The sequence below is a fragment of the Aspergillus nidulans genome, chromosome VIII (assembly GCF_000011425.1).
Source record: "Aspergillus nidulans FGSC A4 chromosome VIII".
NCBI lineage: Eukaryota > Fungi > Ascomycota > Eurotiomycetes > Eurotiales > Aspergillaceae > Aspergillus > Aspergillus nidulans.
The window spans coordinates 1,772,935-1,795,668 of NC_066264.1; the positions used below are offsets into that span (position 1 = coordinate 1,772,935).

The 22,734-nt window shown below is 51.0% G+C and overlaps 11 protein-coding genes across 11 annotated transcripts, besides 1 other annotated feature; 5 read left to right on the forward strand and 6 right to left on the reverse strand.

Annotated features, from left to right (window-relative positions):
• Positions 1 to 22,734: part of a sequence feature (contig 1.15 1752..178329(-1)) that runs on past both edges of the window.
• On the reverse strand, positions 173 to 3,083 carry ANIA_01005 (protein gcpF; the record flags this gene model as incomplete). The annotated part of the gene is made up of 2 exons (XM_653517.1): positions 173 to 2,910; positions 2,963 to 3,083. 2 exons carry the CDS (start codon positions 3,081 to 3,083, stop codon positions 173 to 175), a joined length of 2,859 nt encoding a protein of 952 aa, XP_658609.1.
• ANIA_01004 (EAF7 family protein) lies at positions 3,537 to 4,330 on the forward strand (the record flags this gene model as incomplete). Its single annotated transcript, XM_653516.1, has 3 exons — positions 3,537 to 3,680; positions 3,740 to 3,929; positions 3,996 to 4,330. 3 exons carry the CDS (start codon positions 3,537 to 3,539, stop codon positions 4,328 to 4,330), a joined length of 669 nt encoding a protein of 222 aa, XP_658608.1.
• ANIA_01003 (isocitrate dehydrogenase (NAD(+)) IDH2) lies at positions 4,527 to 6,282 on the reverse strand. Its single transcript, XM_050613260.1, has 6 exons — positions 6,100 to 6,282; positions 5,969 to 6,034; positions 5,725 to 5,811; positions 5,544 to 5,666; positions 4,775 to 5,494; positions 4,527 to 4,718 (listed from the first exon to the last, which is right to left on the reverse strand). Exons 1-6 carry the CDS (start codon positions 6,187 to 6,189, stop codon positions 4,647 to 4,649), a joined length of 1,158 nt encoding a protein of 385 aa, XP_050469089.1. The 5' UTR covers positions 6,190 to 6,282; the 3' UTR covers positions 4,527 to 4,646.
• On the forward strand, positions 6,609 to 9,779 carry ANIA_01002 (exocyst subunit SEC5). Its single transcript, XM_050613261.1, has 2 exons — positions 6,609 to 8,981; positions 9,034 to 9,779. The coding sequence occupies exons 1-2, from the start codon at positions 6,615 to 6,617 to the stop codon at positions 9,772 to 9,774; spliced, it is 3,108 nt and encodes a 1,035-aa protein (XP_050469090.1). The 5' UTR covers positions 6,609 to 6,614; the 3' UTR covers positions 9,775 to 9,779.
• ANIA_01001 (uncharacterized protein) lies at positions 9,908 to 12,563 on the reverse strand (the record flags this gene model as incomplete). Its single annotated transcript, XM_653513.2, has 2 exons — positions 9,908 to 12,190; positions 12,297 to 12,563. 2 exons carry the CDS (start codon positions 12,561 to 12,563, stop codon positions 10,271 to 10,273), a joined length of 2,187 nt encoding a protein of 728 aa, XP_658605.1. The 3' UTR covers positions 9,908 to 10,270.
• On the forward strand, positions 13,871 to 14,686 carry ANIA_01000 (uncharacterized protein; the record flags this gene model as incomplete). Its single annotated transcript, XM_653512.2, has 2 exons — positions 13,871 to 14,003; positions 14,069 to 14,686. 2 exons carry the CDS (start codon positions 13,871 to 13,873, stop codon positions 14,542 to 14,544), a joined length of 609 nt encoding a protein of 202 aa, XP_658604.1. The 3' UTR covers positions 14,545 to 14,686.
• Positions 14,703 to 16,673, reverse strand: capA (adenylate cyclase-binding protein; the record flags this gene model as incomplete). Its single annotated transcript, XM_653511.2, has 4 exons — positions 14,703 to 15,852; positions 15,909 to 16,210; positions 16,266 to 16,518; positions 16,627 to 16,673. 4 exons carry the CDS (start codon positions 16,671 to 16,673, stop codon positions 14,865 to 14,867), a joined length of 1,590 nt encoding a protein of 529 aa, XP_658603.1. The 3' UTR covers positions 14,703 to 14,864.
• Positions 17,066 to 18,406, forward strand: ANIA_00998 (ribokinase family protein; the record flags this gene model as incomplete). The annotated part of the gene is made up of 4 exons (XM_050613262.1): positions 17,066 to 17,189; positions 17,256 to 17,516; positions 17,568 to 18,119; positions 18,180 to 18,406. The coding sequence occupies exons 1-4, from the start codon at positions 17,111 to 17,113 to the stop codon at positions 18,404 to 18,406; spliced, it is 1,119 nt and encodes a 372-aa protein (XP_050469091.1). The 5' UTR covers positions 17,066 to 17,110.
• Positions 18,372 to 18,951, reverse strand: ANIA_10142 (uncharacterized protein). Its single transcript, XM_050613263.1, has 3 exons — positions 18,885 to 18,951; positions 18,644 to 18,826; positions 18,372 to 18,571 (listed from the first exon to the last, which is right to left on the reverse strand). The coding sequence occupies exons 1-3, from the start codon at positions 18,909 to 18,911 to the stop codon at positions 18,425 to 18,427; spliced, it is 357 nt and encodes a 118-aa protein (XP_050469092.1). The 5' UTR covers positions 18,912 to 18,951; the 3' UTR covers positions 18,372 to 18,424.
• ANIA_00997 (mitochondrial 54S ribosomal protein mL44) lies at positions 19,101 to 20,555 on the forward strand. Its single transcript, XM_653509.2, has one exon. It carries the CDS (start codon positions 19,207 to 19,209, stop codon positions 20,425 to 20,427), a length of 1,221 nt encoding a protein of 406 aa, XP_658601.2. The 5' UTR covers positions 19,101 to 19,206; the 3' UTR covers positions 20,428 to 20,555.
• On the reverse strand, positions 20,807 to 21,838 carry ANIA_00996 (uncharacterized protein; the record flags this gene model as incomplete). Its single annotated transcript, XM_653508.1, has 3 exons — positions 20,807 to 20,830; positions 21,239 to 21,267; positions 21,301 to 21,838. The coding sequence occupies 3 exons, from the start codon at positions 21,836 to 21,838 to the stop codon at positions 20,807 to 20,809; spliced, it is 591 nt and encodes a 196-aa protein (XP_658600.1).

The following is a 22,734-nucleotide window of genomic DNA, read 5'->3' on the forward strand; positions in this document are numbered from 1 at the left end:
CACGGCCGTGAATCTTTAACTTTATATCATTATAGAAATGCACTTGCACATTTCAACACGCTGCGAGCAGAATCTCGAAGATTGTTCCGCAAGTATTAGATCATGAGAGCATTTTCATTTCCTTTCAGGCAGTGGGAGTAGGCCATCCTGAAAACAAGGCGGCCACTGTAGACTAGTAATACCTCTTCATATCCAACCTTACCAGAAGATGATCAAACACATTCGCAGATCCACCTCTCGCCGCGAAAGCCATCCCGGCCCTTCCGGTACCCAATGCCTTTGATGACGATGCCACCGCCCCCCTGGCACCATCTAGGCTACGCAAATACCCAACAAAAGCGGCCATTTGCTTCCTAAACACTGCATACAACCGCTTGACCATGGCTTCACTCTCGTGCCTCACGCCATGTGTCCCATCCTTGCGCGACAGAGGCGCAAACCTCAGAATCGTGTCAAATATCCCTTCTAGCAGCCTCGCAACTTCAGCCTGCCGTTTAGTCAGAAAGAGCGCGAAGAGCATCTGGTCTAGGGTGTTCTCGTGGTACGCTCGCAGTGTAGGAATGGAATGGGCTGCTTCGATGGTTGCGTCGATATCGCCGCGGTCTAGGCATGCCTCGATTTGAGAGAGGGTATCCCGGAAGCGCTGCCATGTGGAACCGACGGCGAGATGGAAGAAGTAGTCGCTGAGGGCGAGGATGAAGTGCTGGCTGTCTATACGGAATTTCTGGAGTAAATTATGGGTGTCCCCTGAGAGGGAATTTCTGGCTGTTGAATCACGGATGAGGCCCTTAACGACCGAAACCATGCGGAGGAGGCGGAGAAGTTGTTTGAAGAGTTGGTCGTACTTCCTTAGGGAGCGTTGGGTGATGATAACTTCTAGGACGTTTGATGGTTTGTATTGGAGGCAGAGGAAGTCCAGAGCTTCGATGGCGTTGGGGTTCTTGCACTTGGCAATTTCTGCCTCTGTTAATTCGCGTATTGAGAAACTCAGTCCTCCAGGGAGTTCCTTCTCTTTCTCAAATTCAGGGTTCCCGGAGCCATCCGCATATTCGCCACTATAACATTCGTTGAGGATTCCCATCAGAACTAGGCGGAGTTCTGAGCTTGCTGGGGGCCAAGTATCTCTACTACCCAGGCGTAGACCGGTGTGGACACCACTTCGTACGACACCGATCTTTCGTTCTCCACTTTCCATTTCAGGGTCGAAGAGTGACTGGGAAAGGCGAGACATAAAATAGCCATCACCAAGCAGTTGGAAGCGCCATTGCAGCAACAAGTGATCTTTCAAATTGTGTTCCTTGAAAAGCAGATGGAGACAAGAGAAATCAATTAGTAGAGCTTGCGATGAGAGTAAAGGCGCAAGAGAAAGATAAAGCGAAGACGTTACTTCGGGGGCGAAGTTAGTCTCAAGCTTTCCAGACTGTTTCTCAATATCATGATCAGCCTCGTTCAGAAGCTGGCCCAGTTTTGCCTTTTCCAGGGAGGCATCGCTGGCAAGTAAGCCAGTCATATGTTGAGCGTCATTAATGTCAAAAAGACTAAAAGCATCCGGAAGCTCTTTGGACTCGATGGTATTAGGCTTCTCTATGTTCATTACGTGTTCAGAAGGTCCATTCCGATTGTACTTGAGGACTTCCGCTCGGAGTCTGGCTTCGTAGTCACGGGCCTTCATTTGTATTCTTTCCAATTCAGCCCAGGTGCCAGCACAAGCAAGTTTCGGGCTGTCGATGCGTACTTGTTCACCTGCGAGGGGATGATGCGGGTGATACCGTTTCAGCAGCCGGAGGCTGCGACCGCTCTCATATATCAAGTATGCCTGATCGGGAGGAACGAAGGACGGCATCTGCTCTGGAAGATACGCGTACTCGTGCCGTTCCTGAGACGAAATCTTGCCATTGCTTTCACTCTTCTCAAGGGAAACGAAGCTCCTACCATTGGTCAATAATTCAATGGACGCCGACGTCTCTGGACGAAAACCGATCCAAGTTTCCACATAAGTAAGCCACGGCTGTGCGACCTTGAAAACAATCTCGCGAAAAAGACTTTCCATTTGTCCATAAATTTGGGCATAGTGTGCTGCCAACTTGAACACAGAGGAGATTATCCGAGCTTCTGAGCCGGCCGTCTCCACAGCATCCATCATGTTCACTAGAACTCCTATCAGCTCAGCACATCGCTGGAACAGAGCTCTAATCTGAAGGACTGAGCTAATTTGCTTGAAGCTGTGGAGCAATTGCTTTTCCAAGGTGTAAACAATCACTGATGCAGCAGTGGAAAATGCTGATAGTGCCGATGGCTCTGCTGCAGCAGTTGGCACCCTCCCGATGAATGTGCGAACGCGCTGCATGTTATTTCCGCATTGTAGCATCTCGTCTATTATGCCGCTAAGCGCAAGAGTGCTGACGCCCGATATGCGGATATCCTTGACAACCTTTTCAAACTTCTGTCGTTGCTTGTTGAAGCGAAAGAGCATGGAGCTCCACCCTAAACCGACCCGAAATAATGACTGAAAGAAAACGTCGTTGCGCACTGTACGTTTTGAATAACCGGCGTCTTCAGGCTTGCTGTGGAGCTCAATTGCAGCGTCGAAGCCTGTAGCTCCAGACTCACTGAAGTATGCTGAAGCAGGCTCTTTGAACTGTCGGTCATGATATCTCTCCCACGATCTAGGTGCATTGTTATGTTGCAGCGAGTCGATAGTCTCAATCTTCCAAATATTATCGAACTCGTTACCAATATCTTGTGCTCTAGCGTTTGTTTCCTGTTGACCTTCACTTGACGCATCTGTTGTCGACTCTGCAAACACGCTCGGTTCGAAGAGGTCGGCTCCGAAAATGTCTAACTTGTGCAATTCCGTGTCTTCCTTCTCAAGAAGATGGAATGGGGTCTTGAAAAAGCCCTCCGAGATGTCTGTAAAGGAGTAAGAAAGTTAAATCTTGACAGTCCAAGAAGTATCACGTACCAGGGAGCTTCTCGTCCCAGGGTAAAGACTCCAGCGGTTGTAGTGAATCCAGAGTGAACTTGGAGATACGCCATAGCCCATCGCTGGAGAACGGGTCCGCGCCATAGTCTTGATAATCCATCGCAGCGACCCATGTTTAGCCAAAGCAAAACATCTCAGTGAAGTCGCAACTGTCCGATTCCCTTATCGATATTGAACAGCGCGTAGGGATCGCGAAATCACGCGGCGCTAACCAGATCCGGTCTAGCGTTTGGTCAGACCCGATACTCCTCATTTGCGGCGCTCGATCATCGAAGCAGTTGTGTCCTTGCGAAAGAACTTCAATTGTTGATAGGCAATGCCCCCAAGAAAGAAGCCCAAGCTCAATAACCATGGAGAGAATGCGTTGTCCCCTGCCAATATATCAACGGAGGCCGTTGCTCAACGTACCCCGAGCTATGACTTAGTGACGGACCCATGGACTGATGAGCAGGAGACTGCGCTGCTCAAAGGAGTGGTCAAATGGAAACCTGTTGGTGAGTCCCTTTTCTAGTAACTTCCCAAACCAGCTCGCTGATAGAGCTGATTACTAGGCATGCACAAGCATTTTCGAATGGTCGCCATATCGGAATTCATGAAAAGCCAGGGCTATGCGCCTTCGCATGCCGAACACACGCGAATACCGGGAATATGGAAAAAGTTAGGGACATTATACAATCTGCCAGCGCTTGATGAGAGGGTATGTGGATGCGAACTATTTGCCGCAGTATGCCCCGTTTAACTTTTGCCCGTTAACAGGAAGACTCTCTCATAACGGACGTTTCCGATGACGTCGACGGGAGGGAAGTATATTGTCCATTCGAACTTCCCGAGGATGAATACGGCGATTTGATGTTCGAAAGAAGGCTAGCAATGGAAGGATCGCCGTCTCCCGCTCCTAGTGGTCATCCAGAGTCGAGGAGAGGTAGCACCGTAGCTGACACAGACGGTTCGTTCCCAAATGCGGTTACCACTCCATCGCTATACTGATGAAGCTAACTACTAGTCAAATCAGAGCCGCGCTCATCACCAGTTCCCACTCGAGGAAGAAAGCCCGGCCGCGGCCGTCCCGCTGGACGGGGCACGCGGTCATCGCGTCTCCAAGTCAAGGTCGAGTCCCGGCAGGAAAGCTCCGAAATAGAAGACGAAGATGCGGAATCGGAGGAAGAGAATGAAGAGAGCGAAGAGGAGTCCAGCGACGCAAAGGATGAAAGCGAGGAGGAGGATGCAGATGGGGATACTGGCAGCTCGCCAAATGGCCGGAGCACGCGGGCTCGAACAACTACATCCAGGCGAGGGCGTCGAAGAGGAGGCGGCGCCTCAAGAAGGGGTCGACGGCGACAGAATTGAAGTGATTTTGCGGCTGATACTTTTTCGATGTAAAAATGTTCGATACCAGTGAGGACGCGGGCGTCCGGGTGCAGTGGGTTTAAACTTGTTAGTGTTTCAATGATATGTTTTCATGGTTGGGTTGTGTCCTGCTAGAATAGGAATCGCATGTAGTATACGAACAATGCTACGGAAACTGAGAGTAGTGCAGATAATAAAAGCTGAAATATAGATTCATTTCAATACATATATAGTAGATCACTGCATTTGGTCTAATTCATTCATAGGCTAAAAAGGAACAAGAGAGGGATATAGTACAGGGAATTGACTGAATCCCTTACAGGCGCTTGATGATGGCGTCAGCATACTCGTGAGTCTTGGCCTTACCACCAAGGTCACCAGTGAGAGTCTACAAAGAAGTTAGTTAAAAGTATCAACGAAGTTATAGGTTGTCGAGATACTTACCTTGCCCTCAGCGAGAGTGTCGAAGATGGCCTTCTGGATGCGGCTAGCGTGCTCGTTGAGACCCATGTGCTGCAGCATCATGATGGAGCTGAGGAGCAGAGCAGTGGGGTTGGCAAGACCCTTGCCAGCAATGTCGGGAGCAGAACCGTGGACAGCCTCGAAGATCGAGCACTCGTCACCAATGTTACCGGATGGGGTCAGACCAAGACCACCAATCAGACCGGCGCACATGTCGGAAAGAATGTCACCGTACAGGTTGGGCATGACGAGGACCTTGTCGTTGTAGGGGGTAGGGTCAGTCGTGATCTTCAGGCAAGAGTTGTCCAGCAGCTCCGCATCGAACTCGACATCGGGGAAGTCCTTAGCGACTTCACGGGCAGTGTTGAGGAAAAGACCGTCGGACATCTTCATGATGGTCGCCTTGTGCACGACACGGACCTTCTTCTTGTTGATAGAGCGAGCATACTGGAAAGCGAAGCGCAGAACACGCTCGGAAGCCTCCCGAGTAATGAGCTTGATGCTCTGGACAACGCCGTCAACGACGACGTGCTCAATTCCGGAGTATTCACCCTCGGTGTTCTCACGGATCAGGACGGTGTCGACATTGTCGTAGGGGGTCTTGTAACCAGCGACCGACCGGCAAGGACGCAGGTTGGCGAAGAGGTTGAAGGTACGACGAAGGGTAAGGTTCAGGGAAACGTGGCCCTTTCCAACGGGAGTCTGGACGTGATTTAGCAATGCGCTTTGCGACGGACGTGGCTTTACGTACGGCAAGGGGACCCTTGAGCGCGACGTAGTTCTTGCGGACACTGTCAATCGCAGCATCGGGGATGGCGGTCTTTCCATCCTTGAGAATAGGGGTGACATCAACGGATTCCCACTTGATAGGGGCCTGTGGGCGACTTAGTATAACAGCATCGCAGCTAGATGACGACGAGAGGAAGCGTTACGTTTGCGGCGGAGAAGATATCCTTGACAGACTGGGAAATCTCGGGTCCAATGCCATCACCCTCGATCAAAGTGACCGTGTATTTTCCCTAGAACCAAGCGAATATCAGGTTAGCAGCAATCCAAGAATAGGATATTGTTTCCCAGATTCGTTCATAGCATCGCCAGTTGAGAAATGGCCGATATTCGGAACAAAGCTTCAAGAGCGAAAAAAGAAAAGAGAAGTGTCAAAATAGCCCAACATACATCAGTGTCCTTCTGTCCCTTGAACTTAGCAACCCGCTCGTCGGCAGCGGCGGAATAGCAGCGAAACTAGACAAAAGTCAGCGATTTGACGAACACTTGACTTCATCGCAAGCGGACGGCGCTGCATTTACCTGCAGACGAGTAGATGCAAGATTGGGGGCCACACGCGTTGAGCGCAGGCATTGGCGGGCAGGGGTAGCGAAGTTTCTGGCAGCAAACATTTTGACAGTACCCCAAAGTCAACGGCAAACAAGAGGATTGGAAGGTAGAAGAGAGGAGAGTGAAGGAGAGAAAAGAGGAAGCGGCGATAGACCTTGTGCGGGAAGAGGAAGAATGCTGATTGAAGTTTCGATCGGTACCGCCGCAGCCGATCCGACCGGGACGGAGCAGCACTTGTCTGGCTTGGTCCACTTGGACTCTTGGGTTCCATCAGATAAGTCGAGCCAGGTTGCTACCGGTGAAGCGCCAGCTTCCCTGACTACGTAGGCCCAAGCGGTTTATCCTGCTCTCAACCACGACTTCTCCACACTCGTCACTTTCCGGTCCCTCGTGGGTTTCTGCATGCGCCTCCGCTGTCGGTCATCAAAATTATTATTGATCTTCCCACCCGGTCTCCTTGGTGGAGCTCAGCTCGGCGCTCGCCAGGATGACTGACGCGGACATCGCCCACTTCTACAATTTACCATCGGCATATCCAGACGAATGGCCGGCAGAGCTGGACGACGAGGATGAGGAGGAGGGAGAGGCTCTTCAGCGGCGCGGTTCGAAGTCCAGCTATCATGTGCTCGATCGGAGCAACAGTCGGAGGGGTCCTAATCTTGGATCAATGAAGGGGAATAATAGCCGGGAAAATCTGGTCAAGGTTGACGAGCCTGATCCTTTGGGCTCTACTAGCAGCGTTCTCAACGCTCTCAAGAAACGCGGGTTACCTGTTGCTGAAGACAGCCGGCTACGAAATCGCTTCCTCCTATCCTCCACGGGCTTCTCTCCCGCTCTGTTCCTTTCCCAGGTTCATTCCGACGCATCCATTGAATCTCTTATTAATGGCCTCAATGTCCTCTCGCAGTCAATTGACCAGAAATCCGCCTCGCTGAAGGTCCTTGTTGAAGCCAATTTCGAGAGATTCGTCCGCGCTAAGGCGACAATTGACAGTGTATACACAGAGATGAGGAATCAAGGAAGGGAGCAGGAACAAGTGGCTCAGCGCAGGTCGATTGGTCATGTCCGAAGCATTTCCGGGGCGAAACAAGGCCCACTCTCGTCCATCAATTCTTCGAAATTCAGGAAGAACGCGTTGTTGAAGGAGAGCGACTATGGCGTGAAGGGCATCTGGGCGCCTTTGACAGAAGCCTCCGTCAAGGCGGAAGAAGTCTGGGGCCCGGCATTGAGTGGCCGTGAGAGGGAACAAATGCTGAAGTCAGTTATTGATAGTATGGAAAGGCGTCGAGAGGTGTACGAGATTGGCGGGCATCTCTCAAAGTCGATCAAACAAAAAGACTATGAATCTGTCTTCGAACAATATAGAAAGGCGAGAGCGCTTACCCAAGAAGCTAAGAATATCGCCGACATCGCGGGAAGTGAGGGCCGGCCATTGACGGACGAAGAAACTTATGTCATTTTAGCTTTGGGCAGGATGTGGATTGATGTGGATCAGCAGATTCAAGGCTTCAAACGTGATCTTTGGAGGCGTCTCAGCGAGGCTCCGAGCACGTCAACGAGGATAACAACATCTGGACCCATCGAGGAATATATGGAGTTGATCGGCGCTTTGTTGGAATTAGGCGTGGACGACAACCCTATTTGGGTCTGGCTTCTCAGCCGTTACGATTACCTACGCGCGAAGATCAAAGCCTTCTGTGAGCGTGGCAAGGTCGAGATAGAGATCCTGAGACGCCGCCTCGCGAGCGGTGCCGAGCCGACGCCTCAGGAAGTAGCTTCATATTTGCGACGAACACCCCAGGACAGCTCAACCGGCCCCGCACATCTACCAGACACGGATCAAGTGATAGAGCTGTGGGAATGCGTCCACACATATCTGAATCGATTGTTGTCGTCCCAGGGAGGCATCCTCGGGGAGATTTTAGATTTCTGGGAAGTGGCCCAGTCCTTCATCGATGGAAATAAGCAAAAGCTTTTGCCGGTTGGGTTTGAGGGTGAGAGCCGAAAGCACCATAAATTCTCTTCAAGCGATGTCAGAGATCTACAGAAAGGACTTATTGAGCTGATTAGCCTGGTTCGAGAGGGTGTTCTATCTCTTTTCGCCGAAGCACCAGTGGAAGATGTGTCTCTTCTCACTTCTCCAATATCACCATCGAGTCCTAGTAGTCCGGTAAGCTTGGGAGTGACTCCGACTGAGTCCCGCTTCAAACTCGACCCCAAGAATATACCATTTCCCACGCCAAAGCGCGGCGAACCATGGGAAGACTACGCATTCTGGCCCCCTTTTTCCAATTCCCTCAGCGGAGTCAACTATCTTGGTCAATTTCTTATTATAATAGGCGCAGCGGCCGGGGAGATGACGACCCTCGAACCGGTCTCCAGCAGCAGTACCTCCCAGGAACTGCTCCGAGGGCTTGTAAGTATCATACGTGAACGCGCAGTGCGCATCTCCTGTTCTGCGTGGGCGAAGGATGCAGAAGTCTGTAGGCTGCTGGAAGATTGGACCCGGGACCCGAAACGAAGGGACTTGACCAAGATGCCGGCACTCTTTGTCAATTTCCAGAATGCGATAGTCAGCGGATTACAGAAGATCCTTTACATGTCCGAGGCAATGGCGAAACCAGGCACTGTAACCGTTGTCACACAGCCACCCACCAAACTACTGCAAATGGTGCGTCGAGAGTTCATATCGAGTATAGAGAAGGCTCTGGGAGGTCTTGTCGAGACTGCGGAGCATCCGACAACTCGTGAAGAGAACGATGAATGGTCTGTCTCGGAGGCCACGGCAGTAGTTAGGAACAGCAATGGATCTTCAGCTTCCCTTGCTGCAGACGCTGTGGATTCCCAAAACAGGGTAACCAGCATCGACCTTCTTTTATATTATCCAGTATCTAACCTTTGCACAGAACGTCCGAATTCTCCTCACACTGTCAAACATCAAAGCCTTCCAAATGGACCTAGTTCCCCAACTTATCGCCAACTTCGAAGCCTCGTTCTCAGTAACGTTAACCGACGAAGCCAAGCTCATCAGGCAAGTTCTCGACGAGGTCGAGCAGCGGCTATTCCGATCATACACGGAACCAACAATCACCAACCTAAAGACCATAATCACCGAAGGCGTCACATCGCCAACCTGGGAACCTACAACATCCCGCCCCGAACAAGTCCGGCCATACGTGTACAACGCATTGCTCGCTCTCGTCCTCGTTCACACCGAAATCTCAACAACCATCCCCTCAACATCATCTTCCACTTCAAGCCGGTCTGCCGCTTCATCAGCTTCCGGCCAATCGCCCCTCCTCACAATCGTCCTAACACATCTCTTGACACAAGTTTGCACTGCCCTTGTGAACGCCTTCAACCTACGGGCTTCGTATTCCCTTAACGCGTTGATCCAAGCTACTCTCGACACTGAGTTCATCGCGCAGACGATGTCTCAGTATTCGTCCGAGGAAGCCTCGGCTGTTCAGAGCCAGATTTATGTGGAGTTGGATCAGAGGACTACACATGAGGCAAGGGCGCGTCTCCAGTCTGAGTTAGGTGAAATGAGGGGTATCCTGAAGCGTCTGAGAGAACGGACGAAGGGTGAGTTTGCCTGCTTTAGGAAGCCCAGAAGTGGAACTTCGCAGAAAAGCGGCGCCGCGTAAGTCTTGATTCCCCAGCAGTTTAGGCTATATGATATCCATAAGTCATATTATTCAACGTAACGGGTGCAAAATTTATCCCTTAAGCACTGCTCTAATGGTTGTACCTATCCAATATATATGTACTTCATAGGCCGACTACCTATTGAAACAACGAAACAGTGATGTGTAACTATCAGGAATTGAATAATCCGAAACCCTTACAACACGAGTGAGACGGCTCCAAGAACGAGTACAGACAGTAATAAATGCCTGATTCAATCTCGACTGTGCCATATAGGCACTAAACTGAGGAGAACATGTTGCGTTGTGCGACCCGCATAGCGAACCTTTGGATCATATGTTAGTCTGGCTCAACAATAAATAGTTGTTTTGTTACAGTTCTGTCCAAGCGAAGTTAAGCAGCAGCGACAGGCCGAGATTTACCGGGTTAACTCCGGAGGGAGGCTTTCGATCAGGAGGCAAGCTGGTCTGATGATTTCTTTACGATAGATGCCTCTCAAGAAGAGTCTGACTTTTGAACATCGAGCCCTCGAAGCTTCCTGGCTAGCAGGCTTTCGCCTTCAGGGCTCGCAATGGATCCTACTTGATACCCGCCATATCCTGCATCCCCTCTGCCAAGTTTATTGTAAAGCTCCGGTCCAGGAGAGGATGTTTGAGCTGGGACCAGATTCTCGAGTCCGACGACATCAGCGCGGATCGAGGGGATAGGCCGGAACGGGTGAGGTGGGCAATCATCAGTTGCACGATAGCTTGGGGGCCGAGGTGACGGTCTCTGTTCACCTTTGTCTGCGCTGAATTTTGTACTTACGCGTAGCGAGGTAGGCTCACGAGACGGTTTGTATGGTGAATAACGTGGTTCGGGGTGCTGAATCTCATTTCGAAGCTTCTCTTTGCCATCGGGCACCCGGTTAGCGAATACAACACGGATGCTAGAGTGAAGATAGTAACGGCCTCTTGATGGGCAACAAATATTGAGATGGATTAAATATCGCAAGACCGGTTTTTCATTCGGGTCGTCGGAGTTCGTCAACGATGCCTCAGGACGATCAGTACCGTAATTTGATCGAGCAGACAATGGCATGTCTATAATCGGACCAGCCGAGTAACTCCTTTGTCGGATGAATGTCTTTGTCCCGGGTTCCATATCGCTCAAATCGTACGGAACAAGGAATAGCTTAACGGCAGTCTTGTTCGGGTTCTTGATCATGACCTGCAATTGGCCCTGCTGCGGGATCCGATAGCAACCACCTGCAGGAGCTTTCGGGGACTCTGCCCTTCTGTGCCTCTTATCTCTTCGGCGTATAGCTTCCCGATCATTGTGCTTGGTCCGCATCGATTCGTCATTATTGTGAGAGCTTGAAATCTCGACTGGATCTTGATGGCGCCTACGGCGCCGACTGTGGCACGAAGTATCCTTCGGCAGCGAGTTCTCAAGGTCGATCATTCCCACATAAGGGCTGGGACTATCATCAGAGATCGTGCGCCCATTTCCAGACGTAGGGTAGCTGTAGAAGACCGCAGGGAACCGAACCGTAACGTGCGGAGGACATTTGAGGCTTCCCTTGGTCTTGCCCTTGCCCAAAACACCAATTTGTGCGGTGAAATCCAGGGGTTTGGACGGGCAAGTTGACATCCTCCCACGGAGGATAGACTCCTCATACGACCCAACCATCGGGGCATGAGTCCTGGAAATCAACTCGGCCGATATCGACGGCCTCCGAGACTTCGTATAATGGCCCTGAACTGATGAGGCAAGCTGAAGGCTGTACGAGGAAGCCAAAGACCGACGAGAGCACTGTGAGTTGCTGGACAAGGAGTCCCAGCGTATCGGACAATTCGCCCCGGAATCTGCAGAGTCTGTCTGCAGGTCTCTGAATGAGTCCGGCGGAAGGGTCCGCCGACGGTTCGTCTTGTCAAACAAGGTTAGTCGATTATTGGAATCTGTCCGAGTAGAGAAGTCCAAGTCTGTGTTATTCGCCTGATGGACTAGAGGGCTTGTCGGCGCCTTCAGGACATAGCTGGATGAGAACGGCGCAAGCGACGGCGCAGGTGTACGATTCGCCTCGGTTACTCTCGCTTCGAGTGCTTGTAGCGGGGCCGTTTGGGTGCGCGGCGGAAAGGAGGGAGCGGCGAACCACGGAGATGTAGGAGACGAGGAGAAGAAGGGTAGCCCATTGTTAATGCCCCGGTCAGGTATTGGTGATTGCGGTGAATGCTGCTGCCGCTCTAGTTGAGGCGTTCCCTCCCGAAAGTCGCCGGAGTGGAGGGCCGAACGAGGACGCTCTATTTCCGCTGGTGACGCAAGCTCCGAATCGTGGTCCCGGAAATCTTGATATAGGCTGTTTCCGGTACTCTGTTCCCTCGTCACCGGAACCTCGTGAGAATGAAGCACGTGGTGACCAACCCGGTCTCCTAACTATACAAGAACTGACGTTAGCATGAACCATCGAGAAACACGCGGGCTCGCTAGACAGAGAATAGGAAGCACAGAGTAAGTTCAAAAGTCTTGCGGGTGAACTGACCGAGCAATACTGCGACCATTTTGTAGTTTCCGCAGCTTTTATATAATGTATCAATTCCTCTCGATCATGCGCATTCAGTCTCGTCGGGCTGGGGCTTCTTGGATGACGTCCGTAGAAGACGCTGGTCCTCTGATCTGATGATCCTGCGTAAACATCATGGGAATCCGGCCAGCTGGGTTTGAGGTGAGAGTCGTCCTGAGTCATTCGCGGGTCATCAGACCAGAGGTCGTAGAACTGCCGGCTTTCGGAATCTTGAAAGATGGGCATTGTCAGCGGGGAATGAGGAGGCAGGAGAGTCTCATAAAGAGAACCACCATCGCAGCGGGAGAGCCTGAGACTGAGTGAGGCAGGAAATGTTGTCTGATGAGGCGATGGGGTGAGTGGAGTGATCCGCTATACACGGAGGTCGGGAGGATGTACTCGGCGGTGGCGGCGAGGACTGGCGTAGATAAAGACGGAGAAAAGAAGGTCAACTGCGGAAGAATAACGACAGTATAAGACTCTAACGGTGAGGGGACCCAGACGTAGCACTGAGGAAGTGTCGAGAGACTGAAGACTTCTCATCTACCTGGAACAAAGAGAGGTGAGGCATGAACATTAAATGGGCGGAGCAAAGCGGCTTTGGCCATCAGAGTCATTGCCTTCCCCACTCGCATCCCTCACGTTCCCGCTGTAGGATGGGTGCTAGTCCGGCCAGAAACGGTGCAGATAGCGTCATAGTTTGAGTACTATTTTGTCATTTTAGTCCTACTTGGCTATCGTACAACCTAGTAGGTTGATATGTCCTTGATGCTTTTACCGTCGGTGAGAACTCTATTTTCTTGTTGGCGAGGAGCGAGGCCCCCTAGTATGGTGGATATAGTACGCTTATCGCGGGCGACAATAAACGTTGGCTCTTCATCCTACTGCTGTAAGATGGTGCCCACCTTTGGGGTTAAGACCATGACTGGGAACCAAATACCTCTACCCCTCAGAAGATAGGAGGCAGGACCGATGTGCTGGTCAGTTGACTGTCCGAAGTACCTTGACAAGCGCATCCATGAACTAGGGCAGGTTTCAGAGTGCAGGGGTCGTCAAATAGTTAACAGCCAGTTGGTTAGTCCTTATCACGACGAATTTCACACTTTAAAATAGCATAGACCATGTCGCCTTTGCAAACACGATTTCGTTTCGGTTGAAACGTTCGGCGTCCGAAGAATACGGTCATTCTGACCGCAAGTCCTGTAAGATCCTCAAACGCGGTAACTTGTTGCGATGTCCTCAAGCCACCGACAATGATTCGGGTCGTTGTGAGTATGTTCCCGTATTAAATGTGCCATGATTTGAAGGATTCAGGTGCAAAGACTCTCATTATGCCCGTGCCCAAACATGGATGTTTTAAGACCAAGCTCCCAGTTGACAAGACTAGGAATATGCACTAGTCCGAATTAGAAATGGTGGCAATTGGAGCATCACTGATAGCCGGTCGCGACTTTTCTTATCGATGAAGATTTTCCCCAGGTCTAGCACATTATACCAACACCCATTAAACAAACTGAACACTCGTTTAAAAAGTGTCGGAGGATCTTGTCAAAATGACATCAAAACGATCTGTCGATGGCACGTCCCCTAGCAAAAATCCGCAAACAGACGGCCAAGCCAATAAGAAGCGCAAAGGTTTCTCCGTCGGCCCTGCAAACCTGCCTGACGGAACTTATCGTCGTAAAAGTACTTATCCTCAACTATTACTCGTTGCCTCATACTAGCATAGAGATGCTGACTTTCTACGTTAGCTCAAAAAATCAAAGCCGACCTCATTCAGAAAGCTAAGGTCAAGAAGGCCTATGCAAAAATAAAAGCCGCCGAGCTCGCTGCGCCCCAACCGAAGCCGAACTATCTTCAACGTGAACAAGAAGGACATGAGGGAAACAACGAGCAGACTACGGAGCCCCCGGCAAGCCTGGAGCTCCACCCGGAGCGCCAGGCTATGCTGAATACTCGCGATGCGGAACCTGAGCAGGCGGATAGGAAACCAGGAGATCGAAGAATCCAAAAACCAAAGCGGGGTGCGTTCGCAAAAGAACTGGAGATTGCAGAGAAGAGGAGGCAAGCGGCTGAGAAGAAGAGGGAGCTGCGAGAGCTTAGAGCCAAGGATAGAGAGGCGATGGCTCGAGCAAAGCGACCGGATCAGAATGGGAAGAGAAGGTTGGGGAGGGAGAGTAAGGTGTTGCTTAGCCGAATCCAAAGGATGGTGGGGGAGACCGCATGAAAACAGACAGTCTGAAGCAAAAAGAGATCGAGCTTGCAAGCATGATACCCGCTGTATAATGGTTATTATTTCTTCTTACGTTTATGTATATTTGCATAGCATGGTGCTTCCAATTTAGCTCAAAGAATAGACGATACTAAATTACCGATGGTCTTTTAGAGTAGTAAGATTGTGTATACTATGGCCATCTATCTACAATGGAGAACGATTGCTCGAAGATTGCGGGAGTCAATATCAAGGCGCCGAGCAAACTCTCAATCCCTACCTTTTCTAGATACATGATATTTCATAGGACAGGCCCAAAGTTAACGCCTGTGTTTTCAGCCCGCATGCTCGACAATTTCGCTGACAAGAACACCATCCTTGACGGAGGTCTTTATCTGCTCCGGGACCGGACATTCCTTTGTATCTTCATCGGTGCCTTCCTTTGGAGGAAGCATCACATTGACAGCGGTGCATTTGCTAGAGAAGAGCTCCGTACCTAGGCTCTGGGACGACAGATAAACAGTTGCGCCATCGACCTGGTCCATAAGCAGTGTAGGAGCAACGCCGTCAATTTGAAGAGCGAACTTGGAGCACTTGACAACATCAAGGCTGCTAACGAGCGAGTCGACGATAATGGACAAGCCATGGCAATTATCGATGGCAATCGCATTGGCCTTGCTGGACACTTTGATGATAGTCTTGTTGCATCGAGAAATGAGGATTGATTGGTTCTGCTTGGCGGGGATTTCGACAATGTCTCCGGGGTTATCGAAGTTCTCGATGAACCACTTGGTGCCTTCGAGATCCTTGCGGGGCGGTTTCCGGCTACGCATGCTCTCTGGCTTTGGTTTTTTGCTAGGGGCTGGAGACTTGGAGCGGGAACTAGAGCTAGGGCTTCCAGGAACGGTAGAGCTAGCTCGGAGGCTTGGGTTTTTGTGCGTCATCTGGGACTTGTCAACCTTGCGCAGGCCTTGTGTGACAGCGTCTCCCTGGTTCAGCTGAGCGAACACAGCCGACATATCAGATGAGGCGCCAGAACTCTGCTGTTCGGAGATCATGGGGGGAGGAGGAGGGGGTGGTGGTGGTGGTGGCGCGCCACCACCAGGTATATTCAAAGTCGGCACTGGAGGAGGCGGAGGGGGAGTTCCTGCACCGCCAGCAGCAGAGTCGGAGCTGTTTTTGACCTGTCTGAGTGCCTCCTGTGCATCTATTCCATCCTTGTCATTCCATGTCAGGCCCTTTGGGTAATGCTTGCGAAGGTAGGATGAAAGAGATTTGAAGATTTGGTAGTACGCTTGGATGTAGTCATAATGGGTACGATCCCTGCAAGTCTGTCAGTAAACCACGGTGCAACATGACCTCCGGTGCAAAACGCATACTTCTCTTTGTATTCCTTCAGCACCTTGTTACCGTAGTACTGAATACCTCCGAGCATCTCGCTGACGAAATCGGCAGGTTTGGGATCAAAAAACCAGCCCAGGGCAACGATACCTTCGGCAACGGCACTCAGATGGTCAATAAGAGGCGATGCCCTGTTAGACTCCCGAAGATTGTTGATGGCATCGGATGCCGTGTGGAGTCCGGTCATAAGCTCCGGAGGCTGGATTTCTGGCTTCTTCGCCTTGGTCGAGACATAGAGGTAAGTGCGCTCCGCCTTGAAGGCTTCAAGGACAGCGTTGGACTTAAAAACAAATGAGCAAGGCATTCAGCAACTATTATGACACCTGGCATCATACCTGCTCTGCGACGAGACCTCCAATCTTCTGTCCCAGTTGCACGAAATTCCCAACGTCCTTGCTAATCAATGTATCGAAGTCTTCGATCTGGGGTGGAAGAGGAGCAGCTGCGGGGGCGGCAGGGGCGGTTGGTGTAGGTCGCTCAGAGGCTTGCGGCTCCAGCGCGGCCGAGTTGTCAGCGGTCTTCTTCTGGGCATCGTGTTCATCTAACGACATCGCCATGTCCTCCAGGCGGGAAGTCGCGGCTTCTAGTCTGTACATATATGCATGTCATTAGTCTTGGGAAGATGAAGGGTTCGAATTGAAGACATTGCTGTTTGCAGGAATATATGAGAAATAGAAGGTCGAAGCAAGGTCGTACCGCTTGATGAGGGTCGTCAAGTTATGCATATGGCTGGTTGCCGCCATCTTGTCGGCTTTCTGGGCAGCAGAGGCTGCGGGCAACGGAGCTAGGGGCTGAAATAAATAAAAAGTAGGCCTATTAGACCGGATCGAGACGTGAGTCAATTATCTCGGTGCCCGGCCGAATAGCAGATAGGGAGCAGTGTCTTCAGAAGGAAGGGCAAATGGTGAAGGAGTAAGAACAATTGTTGCTACGGTGTCGATGATCAACTGACAACGGGGATACACTACTCCTGAGCCTCTGCTGAGGCCGCAGTGGGTCTTACCGTACATTACTCATTATACACTAGATTAATTAGGCCAGACGCCAGCTCCGATGACGTTGTATGTATCATACAGTAATTATGTTCCTGCATGTTTCGCGATAAGAGTCGAAGATAAAACATCGCCAAAAGCTAGCTTCCGCTACGTTTAATCAGTGATTGAACGCTGCTTGACTCAACATGTCCCGAGAAAGTAGCATTGCGGGAGAGGGAAAAATGTCCAGAGTCGAGTTTTGTACTCTGGGCATGTTTATTCTCGGTACGCGCACCTAGCTGCTGGATAACTACAGCACAATCGCTTACCTCCAATCGGGTACAATAACAGATGATATCGACTTCGAGGGTTCCCGACCCAGCGTCAAAAATGTTCTTGGTGGTGCGGCTTCGTTTGCGGTCATCGGCGCCCGTCTGGCAGCGGGGAAAGAGTACTCCAGGTCGGTCAGTTGGATTGTCGACGTTGGCTCAGACTTTCCACCAGAAGTCCTGGATGTAATTACGGCATGGGATACGAACTGCGTGATCAGGAGGGACCCCGGAAGACTCACCACCAGGGCATGGAATGGTTACGGACCGAATGAGAAACGGGGTGAGTGCCCAGATGCTCCGCGATGTGCTACCGGCAAATTAATGAAGATAGCCTTTAAATACTTGACCCCAAAGCTACGACTAGAGCCATACATGCTTTCGGACTCCCAAGTGCTGTCAAAAACGTTTCATATGGTTTGTTCCTCGTCTCGTTGCGTATCCATAGTGCGGCACATTCTTCAACGTCGGGAGGCCCTGGCCGGTGGGTCCAACGAGAGGCCAATCTTTGTCTGGGAACCTGTACCAGATATGTGCACGCCTGAGGAACAGCTGAAGTTCTTGGAGGCGTGCCGTGAGGTTGACGTTGTAAGCCCTAATGACTTAGAGCTAGGCATGATGTTCGGACACCCGTGCTGGAATGAAGGAAGCGCTGAAGGCAAGGAAACAGTGAACCAGATTCTTGATTCAGGGATCGGATCTCGGGGTGAAGGGTACTTGGTTATCCGAGCAGGGAAGGATGGCAGTTACGCTTATTCTCGAGGTCTAAGGCTCTGGTTACCCGCTTATCATCAGCCGACTGCCTCAGGAAGCTCACCCGTCGTTGATCCAACGGGAGCTGGAAACTCCTTCTTAGGCGCGCTAGCGCAGGGGATGGTGAGCGAGGGTAGAGATGCGACTAAAGTTATCAGTTCGATTCTTGCGGAGTCCGCAAACTGGCAAAAAGCAACCGCAAGCTGCGGAAAGTATCACAGCATTCCACCCGCTCTAATTCTCGCCACCGTTGCTGCAAGTTTCGTCGTCGAACAGATTGGCGTGCCTCGCCAGTCTACATCTCATGAGGGAAAGGAACTTTGGAACGGTATTGAATTTACGGAACGAGTCCGCCTTTACACCCACAAATTTTGTCGGACACTCGAAGAATCTCCTCAAAATCACCTGCAGATCAACTGACCTATTGATAACGCCTTTCTATTGTCGTACAGCCCGCATAATTATAGAACATAGACCTTGCCATACCATAGCTTTCCCTGCGGTTTTCTTAGTCTTCCCGCACGTTCTTATGATTCGTTTTTGGCGGCCTGTTGCCTCTCGTGTTCGATAATCTGCTTGCTCCAGCTGCGCATATTGAAAGTGTGTTAGTATAAGATAGTTCCCGACTCGGTGGGCAGCATTGCAAGGATGACTGACTATCGACTTGGGAAGAACCTGCCCGGCTCTGGCATCCTGTCCCGGTATTCGCGTTCTGCACTGATGCTCCAGACTGCAGCGACTATTCCAAGCATCGCCGCGCCGATAATAGCGGTATTGGCCTTCCAGTTCGCGGGCCGAGCGTACCAGCCTCCGGCGGGAGACCAGACTTCCTTGGGGTACCTAAAAGCAAATCGGTAAGCCCGGAACATAGCGAAGGTTGGAAAATGGTATAGACAACATACGGGATCTTTCCGCCTCCACCCATTGCGATTGTAAGGATTTGGGGGGTTCAAAGGATGAGAGTGTCGATAGTTTGCTTTGACTTTGGAGGTGTTGTCTCATCCCGAATAATGGGTCTAGTTGGTCACGTGATTGGATCTCTCCGGAACTCGGTTTGACTTCTTCCGGAAGCTTTTTCTCGTTGTCCAAAGTTTGTATAGCAAACAGCACGAGAGGCCCCTTTCTATCACTTCCGCGCCTGGCATCTTGAGTGTGCGCTATCTTTAAACTCTATCCTCTCTCTTGCAACCCAAGTTTTTCCCGCCTTTTTTTTCGCCCTGATGAAGAGGCTGCAACTCCAACGATGGAGCAGTTCGGCCCTATCGTCCCGGGCCAGAATTGGTAGCCGATTGCAGCGACAACTCTGCTCGAGCAAGAGGTTCCAGTCAACCGATGCGACACCTTTGCAGCCTGGGAGTGATCAAATAATTGCAGAGCAATTCCCGCGTCCTACTCCTACTCGTCGTTTACCAAAAGTCTCAAAATACAATCTCCCTTCACCACCAGTCCAGGCCGCACGCGAGTCTGCAAAACTCGCCGCGCTTCATGCACGACTCTATCTCCCCTCGCGATTACCGCTTGAAACATTAGCACGGTGCTTAGTTGACGCCTCAGCTGACCCAAATCCCCAATTCAATAATGCGCCATTTTCCGTACTAGGCCATGACCTCCTGACCAACTACGCATCCGAACACCTTATTTGCACATATCCTCGACTGCCTTTGACGGTCATTTTTGCGGCACTGTATGCTTATGTCGGGCCTAAAACACTCACCGCAATGGCCAGAGAATGGGGTGTTGAACATGCTGCTCTTCCTGGCGGCGAGGTAGACCCCGGCCTCCTTCAATTTAAGAGAGTCGAGCCCGGGACCGATATAAATGCAGAGCCTCTCAAAGGCACTACAAGGCCGAATGAAGACCAGAAACATTGGCGGAAATCGATTTCCTCTAGCGTCGTGTACGACAACGAGTTCGGGGATCCAGATTTAGCAGGCGTACCACCCTCCGAATCACAGCCCGAAGCTCTACAGGATGTCAAGCCCGTAACGGTTGAACAAGCTAGTGCGGCTTTTGTGCGGGCTATAATGGGCGCGATCTACCTTCACGCCGGCCGAGCAGCAGCCAAGCGATTTTTCGAACAGCACATCCTCTCGCGACACCTTGATATCTCTAGCCTGTTCAACTTCTCTTTGCCCACCCGTGATTTGGCCCAACTCTGTGCGCGTGAAAACTATGAGCCTCCAGTTGCCAAAATCATCAGTGAAACCGGTCGCCGTAGCAGACACCCTGTCTTCGTTGTTGGAATATTCTCTGGTCAGGATAAATTGGGCGAGGGCGCAGGCGCCAGTCTTCCTGAGGCTCGATCAAGGGCTGCCGTTGCCGCTCTCAAAGGATGGTATCTTTACAGCCCGTTAGAAGTCCGCGTACCCAGTTCTATGGAGGAGGAAGGCGCTGCTCCTTGGAAGCCAGTTTACGTGGATCTGGGTGAGGTGGTTGCATAGATGCTAAGTGGTGCACTGTTCTCTTCTACACGGTAAATGTCGACAAGAAGTTGACAAAAACCACCGGTATATTATGTTTTATCAATGTTTGTGAAGATCGGATCTTGTACAGTATGGGCAATTTACTCTATTCTTGTGGTGTTTTTTTATTTCCCTTCTGCTTCTGCAGGTGAAGGTAGTCCTTCGGACGAGGCTTTCCGGAGCTGTGTTTTTAGACATACCGTACATAGATGAATCAAGTCGACGCTTGCTAATAACTGCTTCCGCTTCTCGGACACGATTATCAGCGTAGCAACGTATCCACTGGGAATTGTACCGTCCTCACAGCAATCGCATCATGGTCGTCTTCTTACGTAGAGTGAATCCCGGAGTCAGACATCTAGTTCATGATTTCAATGGTATCCTGAAGAAAGATTAGTGTAGGAAGTATATATTGAATATACATAGTAGCTCTAAGTATCGACTAGAGTGACGATCTCGTCTTCCCAGGACTCTTGGCCGCCTGAGGTATCCAACCAGCTACCATACTCATCCCATAGTTCATCGATCTCAGCGCCGTACAGAGCCTTCCAGAAGCTCTCTTGTTCGTCATCTTTAATGTCCACGCCGGGCCTACCTTCTCCAACATAACCAACACGGCAAAGCCGATCGTTTAACAAGCCTATCGCTCCCCTCCCAATCCGGAAATCCTCCAGCCACGCCAGAAAGTATGCCGTATGTTGGTACCCCGAGTCCCACTTTAGGGGGCCCTCTCCTTAGCGGAGGTTGGCCGAGTCCAATGGGGCGGACTCAATCCCGCCTTGAGACGCACAAAGTCCGCAATGCCCTCGATCAAGCCGCCTGGCGCACGGGGTATAGAATCATCAGGCTTACCATCAAGTGTAGCACGCGGCGCAGCATATTGATAGCAGTGGACGAGCTCGTGTGTGAGGACGCCGACTAGCTCCGCCACGGGATCGGTTTTGGTGCGGCAGTGCTGGATGTACGCGAGGGAGACGTGAATTTCTTTATGGTCATTGTCGAGGTCCTTGCCAGTTGTGTAAGCAACGCCTCCAATATCGCGTAGGAGGACTGTGACCGAGCGGGTTGGCGGGACAGAAGGTCTGAATGTTTGTAAGTGCTTTCGGTTCCTGGAGTTCGTCGCGGTGGCCCCATTTATCGCCCTCCCCGACTTTGGAGAGCTGTAGAGATTCTGGATGATGGCGGAAAGGGCGGTTTCAAGGGTAGATGCGAGATCAGGGATGGAAGTAAGGAAGAATTGAGAGGCAGGGTGACGGAGGTCGTGGATATGGAGCTGGAATTTGGGAGCGGGGAGCTTGGAGCAGTCGGCAGTTGAGTCAGCGGCTGAAGATGGCTCTTTTGGGGCATCGCGGGAACTGATGATTGCTGGGATCGCTGAAGGTGTAGCCATGACTGTTTATATTGAAGGTATATTTCCTATGACGTTAGGGGATATTTCCGAGTCAAATGTTCATCAGACATTGATTGAGCGGGGGGATGCAGCGAGCCGGCGCTATCTGCAGGTGGACTACTGCCCGCGAGTGGCGTGTCTGGAAAACACAGATGTTTCTTTTATAGACCTTATAGACATAAAATAATGCCAGCTGCTGAAGTTAGTAAACACTCGGGCTACTTACTCTCGGCTACTATTATTTGATGTGGATCACTGTTGGGTCGTCCTGTTGGACCGCTTGGGTGTTCAGGGACCAAATTATACCGCAATAACCCCTCCACGTGATTTGAGTTGGGTATGGGACAACTAAACAAGATGTCAGTCTATGCGCAGTAATAGGCCGTAGCAGAATATACAATTAGTGTTCCAAATACAAGCCTTCCAATTCTACGCCGCATGTCATGCATCTAATCATTGTAGACTACTATGCATTTTAGTCTGATTTATTAGGCTGATGTGGGCCTGCGGCGGCCAATGTGCATTGCGAGTAAACAACGTTAGCCCGAAAAAGTGTCGATGCGACAACATCAACCATCAACAACCACTTCACAACATCACTACCCTAGCCTCTTCAGCCATTTCCCTCTCTTTTTCTCACTTCCACTTGCTCCAGTCGATCTTGCGATCGTCTGCTCTGCGAGCGAACCGACCCCTCGCTTATCGTCGTGTCCGTGCCTTTTATCGGGTCTCCGCCATCCCCTCCCCGTTCCTTCCCTTCGTCACCCCTCGCCCACCAACAACCTCAAACCTTCCTTGTCGTCGTCCTTGTCTTCCTACCTACTTCATCCCAATGGAAAACTGAGCTGCGACTGCTACGACTATTCTATTCTCCCGTACGTATACTCACTCTTCCA

Coding starts and splice junctions, on each gene's coding strand:
- ANIA_01002 (XM_050613261.1), top strand. CDS start 6,615: ATGACTGACGCGGACATCGCCCACTTCTACAATTTACCATCGGCATAT. Junction 8,982..9,033: donor CTGTGGATTCCCAAAACAGG/GTAACCAGCATC, acceptor ACCTTTGCACAG/AACGTCCGAATTCTCCTCAC.
- ANIA_01003 (XM_050613260.1), bottom strand. CDS start 6,189: ATGTTTGCTGCCAGAAACTTCGCTACCCCTGCCCGCCAATGCCTGCGC. Junction 5,812..5,968: donor AGGGACAGAAGGACACTGAT/GTATGTTGGGCT, acceptor GCTTGGTTCTAG/GGAAAATACACGGTCACTTT. Junction 5,667..5,724: donor ATATCTTCTCCGCCGCAAAC/GTAACGCTTCCT, acceptor AGTCGCCCACAG/GCCCCTATCAAGTGGGAATC.
- ANIA_00997 (XM_653509.2), top strand. CDS start 19,207: ATGAAGAGGCTGCAACTCCAACGATGGAGCAGTTCGGCCCTATCGTCC.
- ANIA_10142 (XM_050613263.1), bottom strand. CDS start 18,911: ATGGGTGGAGGCGGAAAGATCCCGTAT. Junction 18,827..18,884: donor GAGGCGGAAAGATCCCGTAT/GTTGTCTATACC, acceptor ATTTGCTTTTAG/GTACCCCAAGGAAGTCTGGT. Junction 18,572..18,643: donor AGGTTCTTCCCAAGTCGATA/GTCAGTCATCCT, acceptor CAATATGCGCAG/CTGGAGCAAGCAGATTATCG.